General features: G+C 36.4%; 4 protein-coding genes across 9 annotated transcripts; 3 read left to right on the top strand and 1 right to left on the bottom strand.

Annotated features, from left to right (window-relative positions):
* Positions 1-1420: 1420 nt before the first annotated feature.
* Positions 1421-6297, top strand: LOC122302489 (protein CLP1 homolog). The gene is made up of 10 exons (XM_043113776.1): positions 1421-1875; positions 2374-2442; positions 2584-2679; positions 2965-3206; positions 3404-3542; positions 3628-3684; positions 4832-4966; positions 5394-5629; positions 5838-5882; positions 5959-6297. The coding sequence occupies exons 1-10, from the start codon at positions 1450-1452 to the stop codon at positions 6044-6046; spliced, it is 1533 nt and encodes a 510-aa protein (XP_042969710.1). The 5' UTR covers positions 1421-1449; the 3' UTR covers positions 6047-6297.
* A 1386-nt stretch (positions 6298-7683) lies between these two features.
* Positions 7684-11960, top strand: LOC122302490 (serine/threonine-protein kinase PBL34). 2 transcript variants are annotated; one of them, XM_043113777.1, is made up of 7 exons: positions 7685-7928; positions 8017-8297; positions 8898-9283; positions 9415-9550; positions 10073-10209; positions 10286-10409; positions 11303-11960. In XM_043113777.1, the coding sequence occupies exons 2-7, from the start codon at positions 8108-8110 to the stop codon at positions 11785-11787; spliced, it is 1458 nt and encodes a 485-aa protein (XP_042969711.1). In that variant the 5' UTR covers positions 7685-7928; positions 8017-8107; the 3' UTR covers positions 11788-11960. The 2 variants fall into 2 exon arrangements, with proteins under 2 accessions (XP_042969712.1, XP_042969711.1); XM_043113778.1 differs by having other exon boundaries at positions 7684-8297; positions 8901-9283.
* A 1059-nt stretch (positions 11961-13019) lies between these two features.
* On the top strand, positions 13020-16944 carry LOC122302493 (hypersensitive-induced response protein 1-like). 3 transcript variants are annotated; one of them, XM_043113783.1, is made up of 6 exons: positions 13020-13175; positions 14772-14969; positions 15317-15437; positions 15655-15746; positions 15844-15940; positions 16437-16944. In XM_043113783.1, exons 2-6 carry the CDS (start codon positions 14781-14783, stop codon positions 16799-16801), a joined length of 864 nt encoding a protein of 287 aa, XP_042969717.1. In that variant the 5' UTR covers positions 13020-13175; positions 14772-14780; the 3' UTR covers positions 16802-16944. The 3 variants fall into 3 exon arrangements, with proteins under 3 accessions (XP_042969717.1, XP_042969716.1, XP_042969715.1); XM_043113782.1 differs by having other exon boundaries at positions 13041-13200; XM_043113781.1 differs by having other exon boundaries at positions 13042-13220.
* LOC122302495 (mitochondrial outer membrane protein porin of 34 kDa-like) lies at positions 16266-21415 on the bottom strand. 3 transcript variants are annotated; one of them, XR_006240473.1, is made up of 9 exons: positions 21199-21415; positions 21045-21112; positions 20284-20394; positions 19656-19742; positions 19270-19478; positions 18566-18905; positions 18136-18351; positions 17779-17931; positions 16266-16784 (listed from the first exon to the last, which is right to left on the bottom strand). XR_006240473.1 is itself a non-coding variant. In XM_043113784.1 (6 exons), exons 1-6 carry the CDS (start codon positions 21245-21247, stop codon positions 18599-18601), a joined length of 831 nt encoding a protein of 276 aa, XP_042969718.1. In that variant the 5' UTR covers positions 21248-21412; the 3' UTR covers positions 18378-18598. The 3 variants fall into 3 exon arrangements, 1 of the variants encoding a protein (XP_042969718.1); XR_006240472.1 differs by lacking the exon at positions 17779-17931; XM_043113784.1 differs by lacking the exons at positions 16266-16784; positions 17779-17931; positions 18136-18351 and having other exon boundaries at positions 18378-18905; positions 21199-21412.
* Positions 21416-21687: the final 272 nt, after the last annotated feature.

The following is a 21687-nucleotide window of genomic DNA, read 5'->3' as shown; positions in this document are numbered from 1 at the left end:
CATTTTGCAAGGCGGCAAAAGTTTCTTTTGAGTATCAGCGGCAGCAGCAGATGAAGGAAGCAAATGGCGGATGGTTTGGCAGTGAGACTGGTTTGGTTCCGGAGAGTTTATAGTCGCCTTATTTATAGTCGCCTTGTAAATAGAACCTGGAAAAAAATACATGTAATTTAATCCCAAAAAGAAAAGAAGACGCGCGGAAGTTGCGGTACTCATTCTCGCCTATTTCCCGAGCAATTCCTGGAAGAATCATATGCGAGTTGAGCGTTCACTAACATGATGTTAATCATCTCGATGTAAGTTCCAAGCAGTTTCCTAGTAACGTCATCTCGAAGTTGCCTGGAAATTTCCGGGGCAGGACTTGGAAACTGCGCAAATGTTCGGTAAAATTAATTTATAAATCTAGGTAATTTATTTATTTATTTTTTATATTTGTGAATGTTTGGACTAGTTTACATATATCTCGAATAATTTTACGGAGTTATGAAATTAACGGTCGGGTAAATCTTTAATGATTCTGAGGATATTCGAACTGAAAATTATTGAAGAACAAATCTAAAACCTAACCACTCAGGATTTAAATCTAAATAATTTATTGTGGAGTAATATTAAAATATTTAATTCTCGCTCACTCGTGTTTAAAAGAAAAAATAAAATCTATTATTAAAAATTAACTTTTAATATAAATTTCATATTTATCAATTTTTTTAAAAGAGTATGCCAGACTTGCACACCTTCTACAAATATCATTTTCCTTTATTATAATATTTAAATTATAAATAATTTTTTTAACAAAATCTCTTTACTAACTTATCATTTTTCTTTGAATTTCGTTATATCAAACATTAGACATTTTTTTTATACAAGGTGTGAGGTTTTGAATCCAGAATATTTATTTAAGTCTTAGATTATTAGACTCTCGGCAACATTAGACATTTTCTTGAGTTAACATGCAAGAATAATATGCCATTATTTCCATGAATGTTATTTTATATGGTGCGAATATGTCCTATTATGATATCATTATTTTTATGAATATTCTATCAAATATTGATTTGTGTAGTCCAGACTTTGGAGAAATTATCTTGAAACTTAAATAAAAAAAAAGTTTTCTCACCGAAATTTAAGTTTTCATTCTCTTTTATTCCTTGTGGGTTTTATTTTCATGTTTGAAACATATAGAATTATGTTAGATTATTAAGAAAAAAAAGTTTCCAAACACGATCAAAAGTAATGTGTCGACCTTTTAAGACGATAGTTGTTAAAATAGTGTTCTGCCGCCTTTACAATTATAATGTCGTCATAACTCAAACGGAACTAGTTCGGATTGACGTTCAAATTTACAAAGGATCTGCATCCCGACGTAACAAAGACCATGGCAACATCCCTTGTGAATAGCTAATAGGCATCACTGAAAAACTCTGTTGAGACGAAAATATCGACGCGAAAGAAATGGAGTTACCGTTTGTGACTGGGGCAAGGGCAGTAAACCCTAAACCCTCAGAATCGCTTACCGATTCCTCGATTATTGTAGCGATACGCGTCGGTAATGAAATCCACATCGATCACACCCGAGTCTTTTGCTCTCCCCAAGGCTCCACTTCCCGGAACCTGTACGTAAAGCCAGAAAATCCAAACACAGTAGGAAAAGGAGTCATGGCGTTTAGTGCCGCAACCATGGGGGCGCCATTGACTACCGTTTCAGCATCGGCGTCGAATGTTAGGCAGGTGAAATTGGACAGAGAGAGTGAGCTGAGGATTGAGGTCCCTAACGACACATCTCTCAGGCTCCGACTTCTCACTGGCACGGCTGAGATCTTCGGCACCGAGCTCCCCCCGGAAATATGGCTTAACTTCCCTCCCAGGCTCAAATTCGCTGTAAGCTTCAGTTAATTTTGCAACATTTTCACTCTTTTAAACCAACCGTTTATGCCAATAGCTGATGGTTTAGGTTTTTGTTATCAATTATAGTACGAGAAGAATGCTTCAAGCTTGCAAATTGGTTTTCAGCGAAATTGGCTTTGAGAATGCTTCGATAACGTTCAATGCTTCGCGCTTTGTTCAATTGCAAATTGATTTGGGCATTCTTATGATGATTGTTAACATTCTAAAGCGTGCTGTTTTTTTTTTATGCTAATCGATGACCCTGCATACTTATGGTTCCGTACACCCAGATGTCTATAAAGGCCATCATATCAGTTATACCTGATATGGTTCTCTTGGAAATTATTGAATGTTTGGTTGTTACAAAAAATTTTTGTCAGTTCCCATAGTAGGAGATTAATAAAGTGAATGAATCTTTTTATTATATTCCGAGGTAATATGCTTTTCTGCAATTTGTTGAGCAAAACTCAAAAGGTAAGTTTTAAATGTCAGGTTTTTACTTGGTATGGAGCCACAGTTGAAATGGATGGCACTACAGAACTTGATTATACTGCAGATGAGGTATGTGTTCGTGCTCTGCATGTTTTTATTGTTTGATTTGTTTTTCTATTTTGTGAAAATAATATTTTCTTGTCATATAAAAATAAGATCAAATTATTTTTTTGGATTACTGATAATAGTATTGCTATCCTTGATTATTAGACGCCCATGGTTAGTTATGTAAATGTTCATGCCATACTGGAAGGACGAAGAAACCGTGCGAAAGCATCATCATCCAATGACTCTGATTCCTCTCAGGTAATTTTTTCCATTGTCAGTACTAGCGGACAAAAAATTTCATTAATATGATGTATGTACTACTTTATCTGTTGGCATACTTAATTTGTGACATTTCCAAATCTCTATCTTCCTCCAATGTAATTTAAGGAGGGAAAGAGAGAGGGAGGGAGGGAACAGAAAAGAGACAGAGAAGATCAACGTACCATCTCATCAAAATCAACTTTACTAACTTATTAGTATGTCAATATACCACTTTTGAGTGTTATTTACTGAATAAAAAAATACTACTTTTGAGTGGTCCAGGGACCCAGGGTGATTGTTGTGGGACCCACAGATTCTGGCAAGAGTACCTTGTCAAGGATGCTTCTTAGTTGGGCTGCTAAACAGGGCTGGAAACCTACTTTTGTGGATTTGGATATTGGCCAAGGCTCAATAACAATTCCTGGATGCATTGCTGCCACCCCAATTGAACTACCTATTGATCCAGTGGAAGGAGTTCCTCTTGATATGCCCCTTGTGTACTTCTTTGGGCACGCAACTCCTAGGTAATCAAAATCTGTTTTCTCTGTCATATCATGGTTATCTGCCCATTAGATCAATCCTCGGTTGGTTTCCACATACTAGTAACTATTGAATGGCCATTTTTGAATGGGTTGACTAGTTTTGAGAATATCCAGATTTATCAGATCTATAAATATTATCTTCTTTGCAGTAACACTTGTCAAAACAATTTTCTTTGCAGTAACAATGTAGATTTGTACAAAGTTCTTGTGAAGGAGCTTGCTAGAATGCTGGAGAGACAGTTTTCTGGCAATGCTGAATCTCGTGCTGCAGGCATGGTGATCAATACCATGGGATGGATAGAAGGAATAGGCTATGAGGTAAGTGAACTTGTAATGCTTCTGTCGGTTTCTAATATGTGGAGCTGTTGTTTAATTATCTCTGATGTTCTGTATTTTGTTGCAGTTGCTACTACATGCGATTGATACATTCAATGCCAATGTGGTCTTGGTCTTGGGCCAGGTAGATGCCTATCTTTTGAATTTTGTTTCCATTAACAGTTCGAGTGCCATCTTGCTTGCATCATCCTATTGAATATATGCTCTTTTCTTTTAGAGTATGTCTGTATAAACCTGAGAAGTTATGATTAAGTGTGATAGTTTCATGACTCCCTGTCAAGTCCAATAAAGATACCTGCCGCCAAAATTAGAGATCGTTTGGATTCAGAGAGTGTTTCATCTCATTTTATCTCATCATTACAACTTTCCCAAATTTTCACACAAAATATAATAAACAATTCAACTTTTTTCAAATCCCAAAACAATTATAATATTAAAAAATAATATTCTAACAATATTTTATTTAACTTTTAACTTTCATCTAAAACCATCTCATTTCATCTCTGAATTTAAAAGAGCCCTAATATATAGGACCATATACCTTGAAATTGTTTTTACATTTTTTTTTAATCATTTTGGCAGATGAGTATGTTCTAATTTTTTTCAATAGAATGGTATCTAGATTATTAGCATTCTACTTTGTAGTGCCCTTTTCAGGGTCTGTGGACTTTGTGCTGAATTTAGAATATTTTTAAGATTGGACAGATCTTTTTATAATACACACGCGCAATGCTCTAATTATTGACAATCTACTGAAAGTTTTGGAACATTTCATACTGGTCTTGAGATAGACATAATGCACAAACAATTCTCTTGTACTTGTTGGATGATATGCTGTTCTGTCTCCACTTTTTGCCAAAATTCAACACCAGAAACTTTTTTTAGACAAAGATCTGGTAGTTTAGAAAAATTTTCTCATCATCCTCACACTACACATCACACGTGATTTTTTTTCTCTTACCAAATGTGTTGTGTATGGATGATTAGTAGAAGAACTCAATTAGTTTAGGAAGAATAAAACAAAAAATAAAATAAAATTAAGTGTGATGTGTGGTGTGTGAGGATGATGAGTAGTAAATCTCAGTAGTTTAACATGTGGCTTTCTTTCTAGAGCTTGTGTGTGAAATTTTATTATCTCTTAATGAACTCAGATTCTAGTAAGCTTAGAACTTTGAGCTATTGCCTTTGCTTTAAAGTCATTTCTTGATATTAAGGAAATGGAGCGTTTTGTTTATAGTGCATCTTAGACTTTCCTTTCAAGCTTCATGCAGGAAAAACTTTGGAGTATGCTCCGAGATGTCCTAAAGAACAAGCCTAATATAGATGTTGTTAAACTTCAAAAGTCAGGCGGTGTTGTATCCAGGAATGCCAAAGTTCGCCAGAAGTCCAGGAGTTGTAGGATAAAGGTAGCAGCAACCTCTGTAGTTAGTAGTAAACTGACTTTTATTGTATATCTTCTTTCCTTTGTTTCTTTGACTAAAGGAGGTCTCTTTGTACTTGAATTTCACGTAACTACAATGATTGGTTCACTCTTGGTGTATTTTGTTTATTTTAGTTCACAACATTTCTAAGAAGGATATCCCCTCTATCGTCATGTTGTTTTTTAGTGGGAAGAAAATATGACATAACAGATTTATATATGGGGATTTAAAGAAAAGAAAATAACTCAAGGTAGATTAAGTAATATGTTCCTTTTTAACTTATCAAAAAAAAGTAATATGTTCCTTTTTATAAGAAAATAATCTAGTTGTATGGTAATATGTTCCTTTTTTATTTTAACGTTTTGTGTCAATGTTTCCTCTTATTGACAAGGCTGTCTGATTTTTCTGCCAGGAATATTTTTATGGCCTGGTGAATGATCTCTCCCCGCATTCTAATATTGCAAACTTCAACGATTTGGCCGTGTATCGAATTGGGGGTGGACCACAGGCCCCGCGCTCAGCACTGCCAATAGGGGCAGAGCCTGTTGCAGACCCGACCAGATTAGTTCCTGTTAGTATCAACCAGGACTTGCTCCATGTAGTTCTTGCTGTTTCGTTTGCCAAAGAACCTGATGAAATAATTTCAAGGTACAGCTGAAATACCTTGAACTCTGAGAAATCTACTTAGTTAGGATATAAGGGCAAGAAGTACTAGTCTTAAATTAGTATGAATCACTTCACGTGTCAATATAATTACCTTGATAATGCAAGTTAATTCTTTCTCGTGGGTGCATACAGAATGTGCACATTTGCGCACACAAAATGCTTACCACATTTTATCCTATTTTGGGTGCAGTAATGTTGCTGGCTTTATCTATATCACGGACGTCGACATTCAAAGGTTTGAATTTTGAATCAGAAGCATTTTGCGGAAATTATGGTTTTATATGGCACTAACCCTTATATCTTCATTATAGGAAGAAAATCACATACCTCGCACCATCGGCAGGAGAGCTCCCAAGCAAATATTTGATAGTGGGAAGCTTGACATGGCTTGAAACTTGACTAGAAACCTGACTGATTTTCAAATTTTGTTTTTGTGGATGAAAGCTCGCATAATATTCTTAGGCTATGCTGTGCAAAATGTTGATTTTATGCTATCTTTGCTTTTCTGATCAATCCCAAGGGAAGTTCAATCGGATACAAGCACACGTGGCACACTAGCCACTTTCTTCTTTATGTTTTTGTTTTCTCCTCACGGAATACTTTGCTGCTATAAACTAATGATAAATTGGACACTAGTTGTGGTCAGTAAATCCTTCCTCTATTTCTTTTTAATTTTTGCTGTTTAGCATTGTATTTGTACTGTTCTGAAGAGATTGTCCAGATCCTCACACCCTTTTTTATTTATACCTTAGATAACTGTCTAATAAAATTATTTGCTTGTAAAAAGTCTGCGGATATCTATATATATATATATATATAAATGTATATATATTTTGGTTTCGTGTCCTTCAAGTTCCAATATCGTATTGTAAATCATTCCATCCTATAACACGCAAATGCATTGTATCTAATCATTCATCTTGACTAAGAGTGTCAAGAATATATAATATGTTTAGTGGCTGTATAATACATATCTGGGGAAGGCTATCATCTGTCAAACATGATCCCAGCCGCAAAAGGAACAGCCTTGCAAAGGTAAGCTTGACGACAGGACGACATCATGTTTCATTTATGAATAATGTTATATATAGTTATTTTTGTATATTTTTTATACTTTCTACTGATGTGATTGGTAGAGTGCATATAAGAGTACACAAAAGTCACTATATATAGAATTTTTATTCATTCATTTGCTATATTATTAAAGACTTTGCTCTCACTTTCATCCCTTAAAATTGAGATGAAAATCCAAGTGCCAATTTAATTTAATAGCGACAATAAATTTGTTAAAATATCCAAATTTCAAACTAGCTAGAAAATAGAGAGAGAGAAAGAGAAAGAAAGGTCCAACTCCAACCTGGGGCGATTACTGGGAAAGGAGCGACGATGCACAGGCTACAGCAGTTGGAGACGCAATTCTCGACTAACCAAAGGGATCAAAGTTAAAAAATTCAAAGAGGGTTGGAAAATGCAGCTCTCAGATAATTAGGAATTGATTCGGGGGATTTCATTTTTTGCATAAAACAATCGTTTCGGCTCTCCATTGGTCAGCCTTTACACCACCTTCTGAAACTCACCCAATTATACTGATTAAAATATTGGATGATAAAAGGATGACAAATTAATGATTACATACCAATAAGTGCAGAAAAGTTCTACTTTGACTTTGTAGAATTTATATATACTGTCTAGTGTTTAGGATAAGTTTATGTCAAGAAGACCAAAGGTTGCGAGAAAAAAGGAATACGTGCCAGCCAGCAAAAACAACAAATGACTCAGATTATGAGTCAGTAGTTAACACTTTCTTCAGGGTCATCTGGTTAGCTTCATGCAGCAAACTGGTTAGCTTCAATTTGGCTCTGTCTGCTTATCATTGGAGCTTCTATAAAATAAAAAACACTCTTATTATGTAAGAAAATGAAACAAAAAGTTCCAACGAGGTCGAGTGACAACGTGGCATAACGTTAGTGCTGGTATAGGAATCAAAATCTGAGTGATGTTTAAAATACGGCAGCCTAAGTAAAGAAAACAATTTATTGAAGTAGCACTTGGGATTTGATAACTTGGGCATATGCCAAAGTTTACTGTTGGCGAAGGCAGCAACACCTCCATCACCCTGTCTCTCTCTTGCCCGACCTGCCCACCTTTTTGTTTCAAACTGCCCGTACTTGGAACTCTCTCCCTCTTTCTCAACTCCCAAGCACCCCTTCTCCTTGACATGTCCTCTCTCTCTCTCTCTGTCTGTGAGGCAATTCTGACCAAATTTTACAACTGGGTCAGGGTGAGTTTTTCAGTTATTCCTGATCTTTTCACTTTGTTGTGCGGGTCATTGGTTTATGATGCATTTGATGGATTTCTATGATTTGAAGTGAGGTACTTTGGAATGGATTCTGCATGCGGTATGTGAAGATATTCTGGATTTTCGGGGTATGAGGATTTGATTATAAGAGTGCGTGGAAGATGGCTTTGGAGGCTAGTGCAATTAAGGAGGAGGTGATTTTGGATGTGAGCAAGTCAAAAGGAAGGAATAAAAAAGATGGGGGAGAGACAGAGACTGGGTGTTGGGCGACCACGGGCAGGTTTTTTGGGAGTTTCATATTTTCAAGAACAAAAGTTGATAGCACTACCAGTGGCCCTGCTGCCCCTTTTGGTAATTCTATTTTTGCCTTGTCTCGGTTGGTGGTATGTGCATAAGCATTTCTCTTGGAGTACTGATTTTAATTTCAAATAGAACTTTTCTTCTTTTGTTTGCTAGATAAAGTGAAGATGCTTGATAACTTTTTTTGGATGTAGGGATATTGATTTTGCCAATTCAAAAACTTTGTGGATCTAAAGAAGTATTAAACAAATAACTATAGGCCGTAAAGACGAGCATTTTTCAACCAGTTCCGCCTAATATTACATTTTTGCAAGTGGTGGGAACTTTGCAGATTTTAATAAAACTATGTTGTTTGATCAGCTATAGTATTGGAAACAATTAGGCCCAGTTATAAAAATTTTCCGTTATTTTATTGTTTTCTTTGACATATGCGTTTCTTTGGTCGTCCCACCACATTCTGTTATGATCATCAACTTTGTTTGTGCATATTAACCTTTCTTTGATTTGGTTGCTTGATTGGGATTAGTTAATATTCTAGGAATTAACTTGCATAAATTCGGTTCTTTGCTGGCATTATATCATGCAGAGGATTACTCTATGGACAACAAATTGCAATATTCAATCATTCATTTAGGTCTTTGTCTAAATCAGCAGAGAGTAATTCTACGAACGAGAAAAGCAGAGACCAACCAGTTGCTTCATTAGGGTCTTCTACAATCACTAGTAATACGGGAAGTACTTCATCCACGTCAAAATTGAGTTCTACGTCAACGTCAAAATTGAGTATCTCTTCCACATTAAAATTCAGCGAGGAGCTGAATGTTGCTTCTAAACTTCGGAAGTTCACATTCAATGAACTGAAGTTGGCGACGAGGAACTTTAGACCTGATAGTATTCTTGGTGAAGGTGGTTTTGGTTTTGTCTTTAAAGGTTGGGTTGAAAAGAATGGCACTGCTCCTGTGAAGCCTGGTACTGGACTTACAGTTGCTGTCAAAACCCTCAACCAAGATGGACATCAGGGTCATAAAGAGTGGCTTGTATAGTCCCCCTTACTCTCTCTCTCTCTCTCTCTCTCTCTCTCTCTCTCTCTCTCTCTCTCTCTCATGTATCGATTGACTTTTTTTTTTCCTTTCATCTCCACTAACGTTCCTTTTTATTTGCATCACAGGCTGAAATTGATTTGCTTGGTCACCTAAGCCATCCTAATTTGGTTAGATTGATAGGATTCTGCATTGAAGATGATCAACGGTTGTTAGTTTACGAGTTTATGCCTCGTGGAAGTTTGGAGAACCACCTTTTCAGAAGTACGCAACAAATCCATTATTTTCTTAATTATGCTTCCTTTATATTCAGATCAGACATGATTTAAATTGAAGTTTGTGGAGAACTATTTCATAATGTAGTAATTGTCAGCGGCAACATTTTGTGATGAAATTTATCCTTCCATTACAAACACTATATTTGTGATTAACTGTTGGCTGAGGATCTGTTTAAACATGAAGTTAAAGAAAAAAGGAAAAAAAACTTCCAATTGCAAGTTTATATACTATCTAATGTATGCTTAAGTGAAAGTTTGTTCCTTTTGGGACAAGTTTTTTCATTTTTTTAGAAGTATATATAAGTGGTTTGGTCATAATATCAGTCACCCTCAGATTAAGAAGGCTTGATTTGTCCACTTCAGCTCTGGCCTAGTTGAGAAAACTGATCCTATCCTCTATTTGGAGTAATTGCATTAATGGGGGACAGTAGATATGGTGCTCTTGACAGTTTGTGTTTTCTACTCCTGATTTTTAATGTCTGGCAACAACCATGTAAAAATGCCACAGGGTCCCTGCCTCTTCCTTGGTCTATCCGTATAAAAATTGCATTTGGCGCTGCAAAGGGCCTTGCCTTTCTTCACGAAGAAACTCAACGGCCTATCATTTACCGTGATTTCAAAACATCTAATATTTTACTAGATACGGTATGTGACTAAAACTATGCAATAGCATTGTACCCTGTATTGCTATTCTGTTCTGAAAAAATAAATGTGATTTTAGGAATACAATGCCAAGCTCTCGGATTTTGGACTTGCCAAAGATGGCCCTGAGGGTGATAGAACTCATGTATCAACACGAGTTATGGGAACTTATGGCTATGCAGCCCCGGAGTATGTCTTGACCGGTGAGTGTGATTACAATAAGTAGCTTGACAATACTTGGCACTACTGCTACTTTTACTACTACTGGCTGGTGTTGGTCAGTGAGCATGATATGATGACTGTCATATATGAGGATATGTGGAACTGAAAATATTTTGTTTCATTTTATATTATATATTGTTACCAATTTTGAAAGCATTAAGTAAATGCCATTTAGTCAATCTATTCTTGTTGACTATTTTCATATGCTCATTGGACAATGATATCTGGTTTTGGCCTTGGTCTTTCACCTATTTCCTGTCGTATGGGTGATGCCCCCAAAGTGTAGTATGGCTATTGGCTTGTTGGAGAAGTCAGAAGGTAGGTTGGTCCATGCAGCATTGAAGTTTGCCGGATGGTTACTTTATTCATGATGTGCTGCATGTGGAAGGAATGGAATGTGTGCAACTTTGAAGATTCTGAGCAGGCATGGATGAGCTTAGATCCATTGTACCAAGGAATTTTCGTGTTTGGATGTCAGCTCAATATTCTCCTTCAGCTCGTTGTCCAACTGCTTCTCTTGTATACATTATGTGTACTTGAACTGCGTCTTTCTGTGCTTTCAATAAAGAAGACTTGAATAAAAAAAGCAGGAGGAAAGAAACACTCAGGAGATATAGGTCTGTTGATATCATCAATATGGTGTAATGTGTTCTTAAGTTCCTCTGGTTTGTATACGGTAAACAATTTATCTTTTAATATGTGATGTTGTTGGATTACTTTAACAATATAATTCAGACACTGCATTTCTACTTTCAGACCTGGTCATGTTTCTTATTTTTATGCACTTTGAGGTTTCAAAATCGTGTTGCTGTCATAGATTCTGCCTAAAGATATGTCCTGATGAAGCTTAAATCTTGTATGGTTCTTGCTTTAGGACATCTGTCATCAAAGAGTGACGTCTACAGCTTTGGAGTTGTCCTACTTGAACTGATGACCGGCAGGAGATCCATGGACAAAAGAAGACCAAATGGAGAGCAAAGCCTTGTTGGATGGGCACGGTCACTTCTTGGAGACAAGAAGAAGTTGTACCAGCTAATAGATCCTCGCCTTGAAGGTCACTTCTCGATCAAAGGAGCTGAGAAAGCTGCCCAGCTAGCCATCCGCTGCCTTGGCAGAGACCCAAAAGCCAGACCTATGATGAGTGAGGTTGTTGAGGCCCTAAAGCTTCTGCCGAACCTCAAGGACATGGCCAGCTCTTCCGCTTTCTTCAAGACCATGCAAGTTGATAGTGCAAGGTCCAACCCAAATGCTTCAAATGGAATTGGAATGCAGGCAGCATCAAAACCGAGAAATGGACATCCAACTTCTCCATACCCTCGTCCTCTCCAATCACCAAAACCAAATGTTACAAAATCATAGAATCTGCTTTTTTCTCTTGGTAAAAAGATATACATCTTGAATTTGTATATTCGATGAACCTTCCTAGGGCATCTTTGATTCTATGATGTAGGGTCTGTCTGTGATGCCTCTTGAACCATAGAAATGATTGGCATGGGCTGTATCAATACAAGTAACAGGTCACATTAAATCAATGCCGAATGATACTTCACGGTGTGTCAAAGACCTCATGGGGATGGGATTAAAACCACTCTCTTTGTTGAAAACTAGGATCATCAATGTTCATAATTTGAAGCATGAATACTTTCTAGATAAAGATCGTTGAATGCAACAGGTTCCCAAATGTGTTCCTCTTTGTACCATGAACTCCAAACCATGGGCATTTGCTGGGTGGATTGATGATAGATTGACCCACATATCAAGTGTAGCCAGCCATTCAGTCATGACAAATCAATGCATATAACCAACCATGCTAGTTGTCTGAGAAATTTGTAAGAAACTCTCAACCGCCCTTCCTGTTAAAGTCACTCTTCTCTTTGCGGGAAACCAGGGACCAAATGAGTTTTATAATATAATCTCAACAACCAAATTATTTCGTGACAGATCGTCAATTTGTCATGAATCATTGGTAGCCAGCAATGAGTTGGCCCATCATCCAATCCATAGCTTTTATTTTTAATCAAGGTGCATTATCCTGACCATATCTTGCAAAGACGATGCCTCGAGTATAAGGACAACATTCGTTTATGCATTGTTTGGCTCGAGGGAAAAGAAAACAACGCAATTTTTAAGGCTTGAAAGATGATAAAATTATTTTATTCTCAAATCGAGAATCGATGTATAAAATATATCTTTCACATCTTTTAAATGATCAAATTTTATTTTTAAAAATTAAAATTTTAAACGAGTAATGCTATATATCATATCAATATTTTTTTATTTTATTATATAAGATGTGACATATTTATTATTAATAGATGATAAATAATTATTTAATAAAAAATTATCTAGTAGTAAAAGAATATCTCACATTTTATATAATGAAATAAAAGTAAAATAATAGTGTGGTGTATAAAATTTGTTAAAATTAATATTTATATAAAGAGTTTTAATAGTACAATGATTGATCTTTTGTGACAAGGTACGGTGTGATAGCCATGTGATAAACTTTCTATAATAGGTCCGTGGGATCCACCAAGGACAATATCGTCGCACTGAAAAAAAAAAGAAAAAACACGCTGTTGCCATTTTAAGTTAACAGCGCGGGCAGCCACACCAAAGCGAAGCATTACAGGAATAAAGGCAGGCATTCCATAACGAGAGGAACCCACTCTCCGCCTCTCGCAGATTCTCTACATGGTTCATAGAAGCAGCATTTGAGACCATAAGATAAAGCTTGAAAAGCATAGGTCTCTCTCTCCCTCTCTCTTCGCGGTGAGCTGCAAGTTATAGCTGTAATTCTCTCAATTTTCACTTCGTGTTTGGTTCTGGAAAATAGTAGAATATGCAGATGAAATTTACGAATAGTCACATTCTACTTTGGCCTTATGCTAGCTATCTCAGCAACCAAACGGCACGATTAGTTTGTGTTAAGATCTTTGCGTTTATGTACTTTCTGGTTTTGATTGTGTACTGGAATGCTATTTTCTGTTCGTTCCTCTAGTTTTGGGGAATAAAAAGTTGTTATTACCTATTCTCCTGGTTTTGACTGGCTTTGAGCTGTTTAAGTTGTTGGTTTCTGGGCTCTTTTTCACTTTTACTCTTTTCCTACGCTTTCTCCACTCTCCAGACCAAAACTTTGGGGGCTCGAGTGGCTGTTGTTTTTTTTTTTTTTTGTTGGTTTCAATTATGTGGAAATAGGTCAATTAATTAGTTCTTTCTGTGTGGTCGCAAAAACTTTTTTTTTTCGGTGTGTGTTCCTAATACTAACCTCGGTTCGGTTGCCGAGAAAACAGAGCAAGAGAACGCATAACTGAATCAGGCCATAAATTGCTCGGTGAAGTCTGCACTTCCACAACTTTTAGTTCTAGGTTTCGATAGGAATAACCACATCAGTTCGAAAGAGAACAGTGACGTGGTTTTCTTTATCTTCTAGTACTAAGAGTTTGGAGGAAATATATTAATTCTAAAAGAGTATTTTTGACTTGTCTTGATTTCTCTGTTATATACTCTGTGTGCGTATGTGTGTGTATAATATTATTTGAATATAAGTAATCATTGTTAATCTAATATCGGATTAATATAAATCAATCTATGATTTTTGTGCAGTAAATAGTAGCTAATGCTAAAAAATAAGGCAGATTCAAAAGGACATTGCTAATCAACTTGTTATCTAGTAGTCATAGATCCTTTTCTTTTGTTTAAGTTGTGATGTCAGCATACCAGATTCACTAGAACGTTCCTTTATATTGTTTTTTTTTTTTTTTCCGAACGTTTATTCAGTCATTCAACTGAAGTTTAGGAGAATATTTGATTGGATTTTTCATCCAAACTTCCTTTACGTGGAAACAGTTTTAATTGCATTTCTTTGTTTATGTCAAAAATACCGTAAGAGTATTTGTAGGATCTAAGTAATGCATCCTCATCTTTACAATAGCATGTGTAGTTTTTAAAATAATGCATCTTTTCTATAATATCTTGGAGTAATTTCGCTTTAAAGTTTTGAAAGCCAGAATTTCTGGAGCAAGGACTAGTATCGAACATTATTAGCATTTCATAGAACTTTTTTCTAAAATTTTTTAATTCATGTTTCTTTGCTTTTAGCTAGGTTTTTGTTTTGTTTTCTTTTTTTATTCTTCTTTAGTGAAACTGGAGTTTAAGCCCTTAGTCTGTTTCTCTACTTCTCCTATGATGTAAAAGTAAGGATAACTAGAAATTTTAGTCTCAAATCCTATATAAAAATAAGTTACAAAATTTTCTTGATTTTCTTAAATCCAGAATGTGTTATTGGGTTAGTGCTCTTTAGGTGTATGAATTATAACTCCTTTTGTAAGTTGTACTTGCAGAGTTGAAGTATGGGGCAAGCACTGGGTTGCCTTCAAGTGGACCAGTCAAATGTAGTTATCAGGGAACACTTCGGAAAGTTTGATGATGTGCTTGAGCCAGGGTGTCATTGCTTACCTTGGTGTCTAGGATACCGGGTAGCAGGTGGGCTCTCACTGCGTGTGCAACAACTTGATGTGCGATGTGAGACGAAAACTAAGGTAACTTCTATACTTGCACTTTCCTGAAATGATGTGATTTTAATCTCATGTACATCCTCATCTGATTGTGTATTTTGTTATTTATTTTTTTATTAAAATTGAAGTTTTATCTACCATACAGGAATGTTGATATCCTAAGATATGAAATGGGAAGTGGTAGTTTTGGTTCAAATCTCTAACTATTGTCTCAATGGTTTGCATTTAGTTTACACCTGTCTTGCCTCCTAAACTTCAATTTGAATAAGACTTGGTTACATATTATACAGGGGAGATATGTTACAATTCTTCTTCCTCATAAATATGGAGAACTTAATCTCATTTATTGTTGCTTAATGTTGGATTTTCAGGATAATGTCTTTGTCAATGTGGTTGCATCTGTCCAATACCATGCCATTGCTGAAAAAGCAGCTGATGCTTTCTATAGGCTTTCCAATACCAGAGCGCAGATCCAATCCTATGTTTTTGATGGTATGTAGAGCACAGTTCAGTGCATCAGCAATTGCAGTTATTGGAGGAGAAAAAAGAAAAAAGAAACTGCAGAGTTTTGGGCTGCAAAAAATCTTGCGAATTGTCTGCTTTCAGTTTTTCTTTAAAATTAGCTCCCTTTAATGTGAAGAGATTACTGTTGGATGGTTGGTAGATATTTCTGCATCTCTCTTGCTGCTAATGTACTTCTTTTCTTCAGTTATAAGGGCAAGTGTCCCAAAATTAAACTTGGATGCTGTCTTTGAGCAGAAGAATGACATAGCAAAAGCTGTGGAAGAGGAGCTGGAAAAGGTGACATAATTTTCTACTATTAGAAGAGTGTGCATGAACAGTTGTAAATACGGTATACCAGAACTCACATTTGGAAACTCCCATTTGTACTTAACAGGCTATGTCTACCTATGGGTTTGAAATTGTCCAGACCCTTATTGTGGATATTGAGCCAGATGTTCAAGTGAAGAGAGCAATGAACGAAATAAATGCAGGTAGTTTTTGTAAATTGTTTATAAGAAGGATTCCCTTTATAGTTGTGCATGTAATCTTGTACAGGGTTCATACACCAGATACTTTTTAACTAGGTGCACGAAAATAAAAAAGAGTGAACAACTTATGTACTTCTATACATGTTGTACCTAGAACTCTTGTCATGTTATATGCATGAGGACGTATGACAGATGAGTTTTCCCACAACAAATTTTGGTTGCATTTCTTCATTATTACTCTCAGCTGTGGAGTATCACTCCAAACACCCTTGGCTTGAGATAGTTTTGGCTCGGTAGCAATTTGATCATGTGCAATATCCTATGGTCATACTGAAAAAAGTTGCTACTAATTATAAGGTACTCATAAATTCCATATAGTTTCCAATTCTCTATTTGGTTGCATTACTTCATGTTTAATTATGTAGTGGCTTAGCTCAGCAAAAGAAAATTTGTGTAGTGGCTGGATCCTTATACAATGCATTTCACCTGTGTTACACAGCCGCTAGACTGAGGTTGGCAGCAAATGAGAAGGCGGAAGCCGAGAAAATATTACAGATAAAGAAAGCTGAAGGAGAAGCAGAGTCCAAATACTTGTCAGGACTGGGCATAGCTCGCCAGCGGCAGGCAATTGTTGATGGGCTGAGGGACAGCGTACTTGCCTTCTCTGAGAATGTGCCTGGAACAACTCCAAAGGATGTCATGGACATGGTGCTAGTGACTCAATACTTTGACACTATGAAGGAGATTGGGGCATCCTCCAAGTCCTCCTCTATTTTCATCCCGCATGGACCTGGTGCGGTGAGAGACGTTGCTGCACAAATTCGAGAGGGTCTTCTTCAGGCCCGTCCTGTCCAAGACTCTTAAAATTAATATACTACGCTTTGGTTTAGACTTGATCACGTATTAGTGACTGGAGGATATTGTACGAGTACGAAAGTGCAGAATGATATTGTAGAACTGCGTGTAATTAGTCACGATGCAAGTTGGATAGGTAGTGTATTCTCTCACTCTGAATGTTCCTCTAGCAAGGAAAATACACTTCCACCCTGTGAGTAACACGTTTTATATCTTACACTCAAAATCACTGATCTAACATATTATTAAATAATAAGAATTGCAATATGCACAATCAATTAAGATTCGATGATGAAGATTTTGTCACATCACATATTTTGTACCAAACTCAACTACAACGAGGCAATGGATGTTTTTAAAGACAAATCTGTTAGACAAGTCATGTTAGAGAGAGAGAGAGAGAGAATAACAACCAGAAATAATAAGACTAATGCTACTATACTTCTTAATTTATACAATTCACTGTCTTATTGATGTGGCACTAAAATTTATTATCACGTGGCTTAGTAAAAAAGTTAAATATATATATATATATATTCAAAACAAAATGGCTCCCTAGAACACAAAAAGAGAAAATTTAAAATTTTAGATTCCTTTTACCTTTTAATGTTTGTGTTTTAAATTCTTTTTAATAAATCATGTGGCACTAAATTGTAATGTCACATCAAGGGATGTAGTGAGTAGTTTTTACTCATAAAAAAAGGGGATATAGTGAATAGTATAAATTAAGGGTCATAGTAACATTTTTCAAATAATAATAATAAGGGAATAAATTACAACATTGGAATGACAGAATAGAGAGAGGGAGGGAGGGAATAAAAGCCAGCATTGCAATGACAGCATATTCTCTTTATCAATAAGTGCAAATGGGGGGTAGGATGCAAGTGCTGCTTAAATTCATTCCAATTCTTCAAAGTGAAAAACAAAGGAATAGATAAAAAAGTGGGGTTGTTGAGCGAATTGGTTACAGGTCCAAGTTCACTCACCTTTGTTTCGGTCTCCCAGAGAACCCACCCAGAAACATACCGGTACCCACAATGCCACTTACCACTTCTGTCGGCCATGCCCCCCAACAACGCCACTTGATCTTGTCTAACAACTTGTTGCCTTTCAAATGCCTCTTATTCAATTTAATATTGCTAAAAATAAATGATGCGAACACAATCATGATCATCGAATCTTAATAGATAACACATATTCTCTAATTTTTTTATTATTTGAAAATATAATGTTTTATTTTAGTAGTTTAGAGTACAAAATATAAATCATCTGTTAATTACAGGGTGAGAAAAATGTAATTTCCCTGCAGGAAAAATATTCAGAATGAAATAATACACACTAACCATCCATCTCGCATCGTGGCTTGTTACGAAGAGTGCTATGGTCATTCGGCCTTTTCTTTGACACGTACGGTATCCTCCAGCCACTTATAGGAGACAGATTGTAAGGTCTAAAACAAAGCATAATATACTAAAGACCCATTACGTTACTCCAAAAAGCTTATGTAAGTCTTCAGACAGAACGGGCCTCTCTCTCTTTCTCTCCCTCTCAAGAGTTTGCTGAAAAACAAACCACAAAAGAAACGGAGCAAAATCAAAACAGCTATTAATCCCCAGTTGAATGAGTGGAGGGTTTGTGGGAACTCAATTCGCAAATTGGTTTGTAACACCATCTAATATTTATTTTACAATTCAAAACCGCCGAAAGAGAAATTAAAAGTTACAACACACACTGTCCAAAAAGAGAACTATTCTAAACTCCTCATACCCCTACCTGAATGCTCCACACAATAAAAGGGCAGGACACTCATGGCTTGAGAGCCAAAGCCAGTCCAACCTTGGCGCTGTTCTCATTGGCCCTGGTATCTACCTCCCCAGAAATGGTGAAAAGTGACTTAGGACGCCACTCGTGCTGGATGAGAGCACTAGCTTTGCCAAGATTATTCACCCGTGCCTTCACTAAGGTCAATGGGTCTAATGCATGCTGTGTACCAACAGTGATTGTATTCTCATTGGTTGAAAAGCTATGAGTAACCTCGGCACCAACAGATGTGTTGCTCAAGGGATTCACTGAATGATAATAGGACGCACTCAGGGTATCACCTTTGTCATTCCTGTAAAATCAATAAATGCTCATCATATAATGCACCAACAACCCTCATCCTCCTCCCCAGTCCACAAAAGAAGGAAAAAAATTTTGAACATTGTGTGTAGATCTACCCCAAAAATTAGTAACCACAAAGTTATTTGCGCTAATAATAATGACAATCATCACAATGGTTATGATGGAGCTGATGCTGAGCACAGAACGGTAAGTACAAGCATACAGGCACATGCTTTTTTTTATTAGGTAATTGCAGCATTTGGGATGTTATCCTAGTTTAAGATTGCACTCAAGTCACTGTCTGATGATCTGTCTTTGGTCCACCGGGCATGTTAAGAAGTGAAAAAAATCAAATGTTTAAAAGAATAACTCACAGAGTCAACGAGGCAATCAAGTCTGCATTGATGAAGCTCAATCCAGCATTGTATTTAGTGAAGTCCCCAGTCTTGCTGTCAAATGAGAGATCTGTGCCCAGTGCAACAAGATTAGTTCCTATAACACCAGAGAAGTTAACAATAGGGTTTGCAGTCAACCCAACGCTGGTGCTTATCCCTGCATAGTCATGCAAATATTGGAGTTCCACCTGTTACATAATCAAACACAAACATACCAACAATTTCAATGCCTGTGTCCATGATAGATGATCTCAGAATAAAAATTAATATTTGAGAAGCTAGCAACAATTGGATACAGATTCCATTTTTGATTGGTAGATATAAGTTAAAATCTCATTGTATAAAATGAATATTACAGAGCTTACCTTGCCAGACCTTTGATCAGGAACTCTTAAGCTGAAAATTGTCTTCAGACCAGGAGCAGGTTCATCAATTGTAATGGTTGTGAAAAGCTGATCATAGCATGAGCTTTTAGTGACACAATAAGCCCATTGAAGAAGACAAACTTAATCTCTTTCGAGCACGATTTTTTCACAGATTCAATCATAAAAAACGTTACATTTATATAGGTTATTTAATAAGGTAGAACAAAATATTTCGGTTATTAAACTGATCAACCACAATGATGAGTCCAACAACAATAAATGCAGACTTCACAGCATTCCAAGAATAAGCACAGGAGGAGGATTCCTAGGCCCTAGCATCTTTCAGTCATCCATAGATGGGCAGTTAAAACTCCCCACAATCTTTTGCAGGGCAATAAGTCTGCATGTCGCTTTTCAACTACCCTTTCCTTAGCAAAATATACTACAAGCACACGAGAAAGACCAACATATAACCTCTAAAGAAAACTAAGGTCACTAATAAAAAAGTGCAGATTCAACATTTGGTGTCTGATGTCAATCACGTCCAATCATAAGGCATGGACAATGCAAACAGAAAAACACAGGAAATAAGAAATAAAGTGCTACCGAATCGGTAACTTGAGCTTACATTGGAGTTCGTGTCCACTTTGATGTCAGTTGTGATGTTTTTATTCTTCAGTTGGGTGTTAACGTCAGCTAAAAACAGATCTCCTTTCTTTATTCCTGATGAGGTGATAGCCTGATTTTTTTTATTTTTAAAAAAAAAATACAGTAAAACATAACACGAAATAATGTATTAATGCTTGGAATGCAAGAAACAACTCTGAATCACATATTATCATATATACACATCCGCGTTCAAGTGATGAAAATAAACTAACACATAGATCAAAATTCACAAGAGTAAAAATTTACCATAAATACTAATCAAGTTTCAGTGTTTCAGTAGCATTATCCATAAGTCAGAGGCAAAAAGGTAAGGAAATTCGTATAATATCTCATAAGGTCCTACTTAAAACAAAAAGTTATAAAGAACTCTCAACATGAGTCTATAATGCAGTTGGTTCCATCAAAACATGGTCCATGCAAAGAAACCCTAGTACGAGCCACTGCAATCCATGCGGGGGAAACATGAAAAAAACAATAAATAAAATAAATGTAAACCCTGAAAGTATCAGCTAGAAAATCCATCACTAACACAATATAGAGCATATATCTTCGCCCCGAGCCATTTAGGAAGTCCAGTAAATCAAGAATTGCATGCTAAATCATACGTTCAACAATAAGATATAACTACAGAAAACAACACAGACGCGCGCGCGGATATATAAGTTATAAAGCCCTAACATTTTAATTACAAAATGGTCAAGACCAAATAGAGAAACTTACAACTCCAGTGGGCGAATAGGTAGTGATGGTGAACTTGTGGTCGCTCTGGTAATCCTTGTAGAGAAGATCTAAACCCCCAAGAAAATTAAAATAAAAAACCTCAAAACAAACAATAAAACCGTAACATAATCAATACATATACAAGAGAAATTACCTCTGGCTTTCTTTCCGATATCAGAGTAGAGGCCAGGACCCTTGCCCATGGTTGCGCGAGAAATGGAGATCCGAAACTCGAAGTAAAAGGCGAAGAAATAGATGGGATAGCTCTCGCTGTCTGAGCGGTGGGGGTTTACGGACTGATTTATAATTTTATATATACATGGGGAGAGACCAAGCGGTGCTACTCTGCCGCTCAGAGTGCACCGCTTAAGCTTACCGCTACCCTTTTTTGTTTTTTAATTAAATTTTTTTTGTAGCCACAAGTCACTTTTAGGGGCAAGGGAGAGGGCATGGCGGCTTTTGCCTATGTTTTTTCAGAATATATTTCAGTTTTCGGGACAGAATTAACGAGGGCTGTTGGGTCGGGATATAAAAAGGTTTTTTTGGGGATATTTCGACTATCAATTTTACGATTTTCGATGATTTTGGGGGTATACAGAGAAATGCCACCGGGAATTATGTTAGTTTCGTGTACTTATTTAAA

This window comes from Carya illinoinensis, chromosome 3 (assembly GCF_018687715.1).
Source record: "Carya illinoinensis cultivar Pawnee chromosome 3, C.illinoinensisPawnee_v1, whole genome shotgun sequence".
NCBI classification, from domain to species: domain Eukaryota; kingdom Viridiplantae; phylum Streptophyta; class Magnoliopsida; order Fagales; family Juglandaceae; genus Carya; species Carya illinoinensis.
The sequence above is the reverse complement of the archived record's forward strand: the minus strand, read 5'-3'. Positions and strand labels throughout refer to the sequence as shown.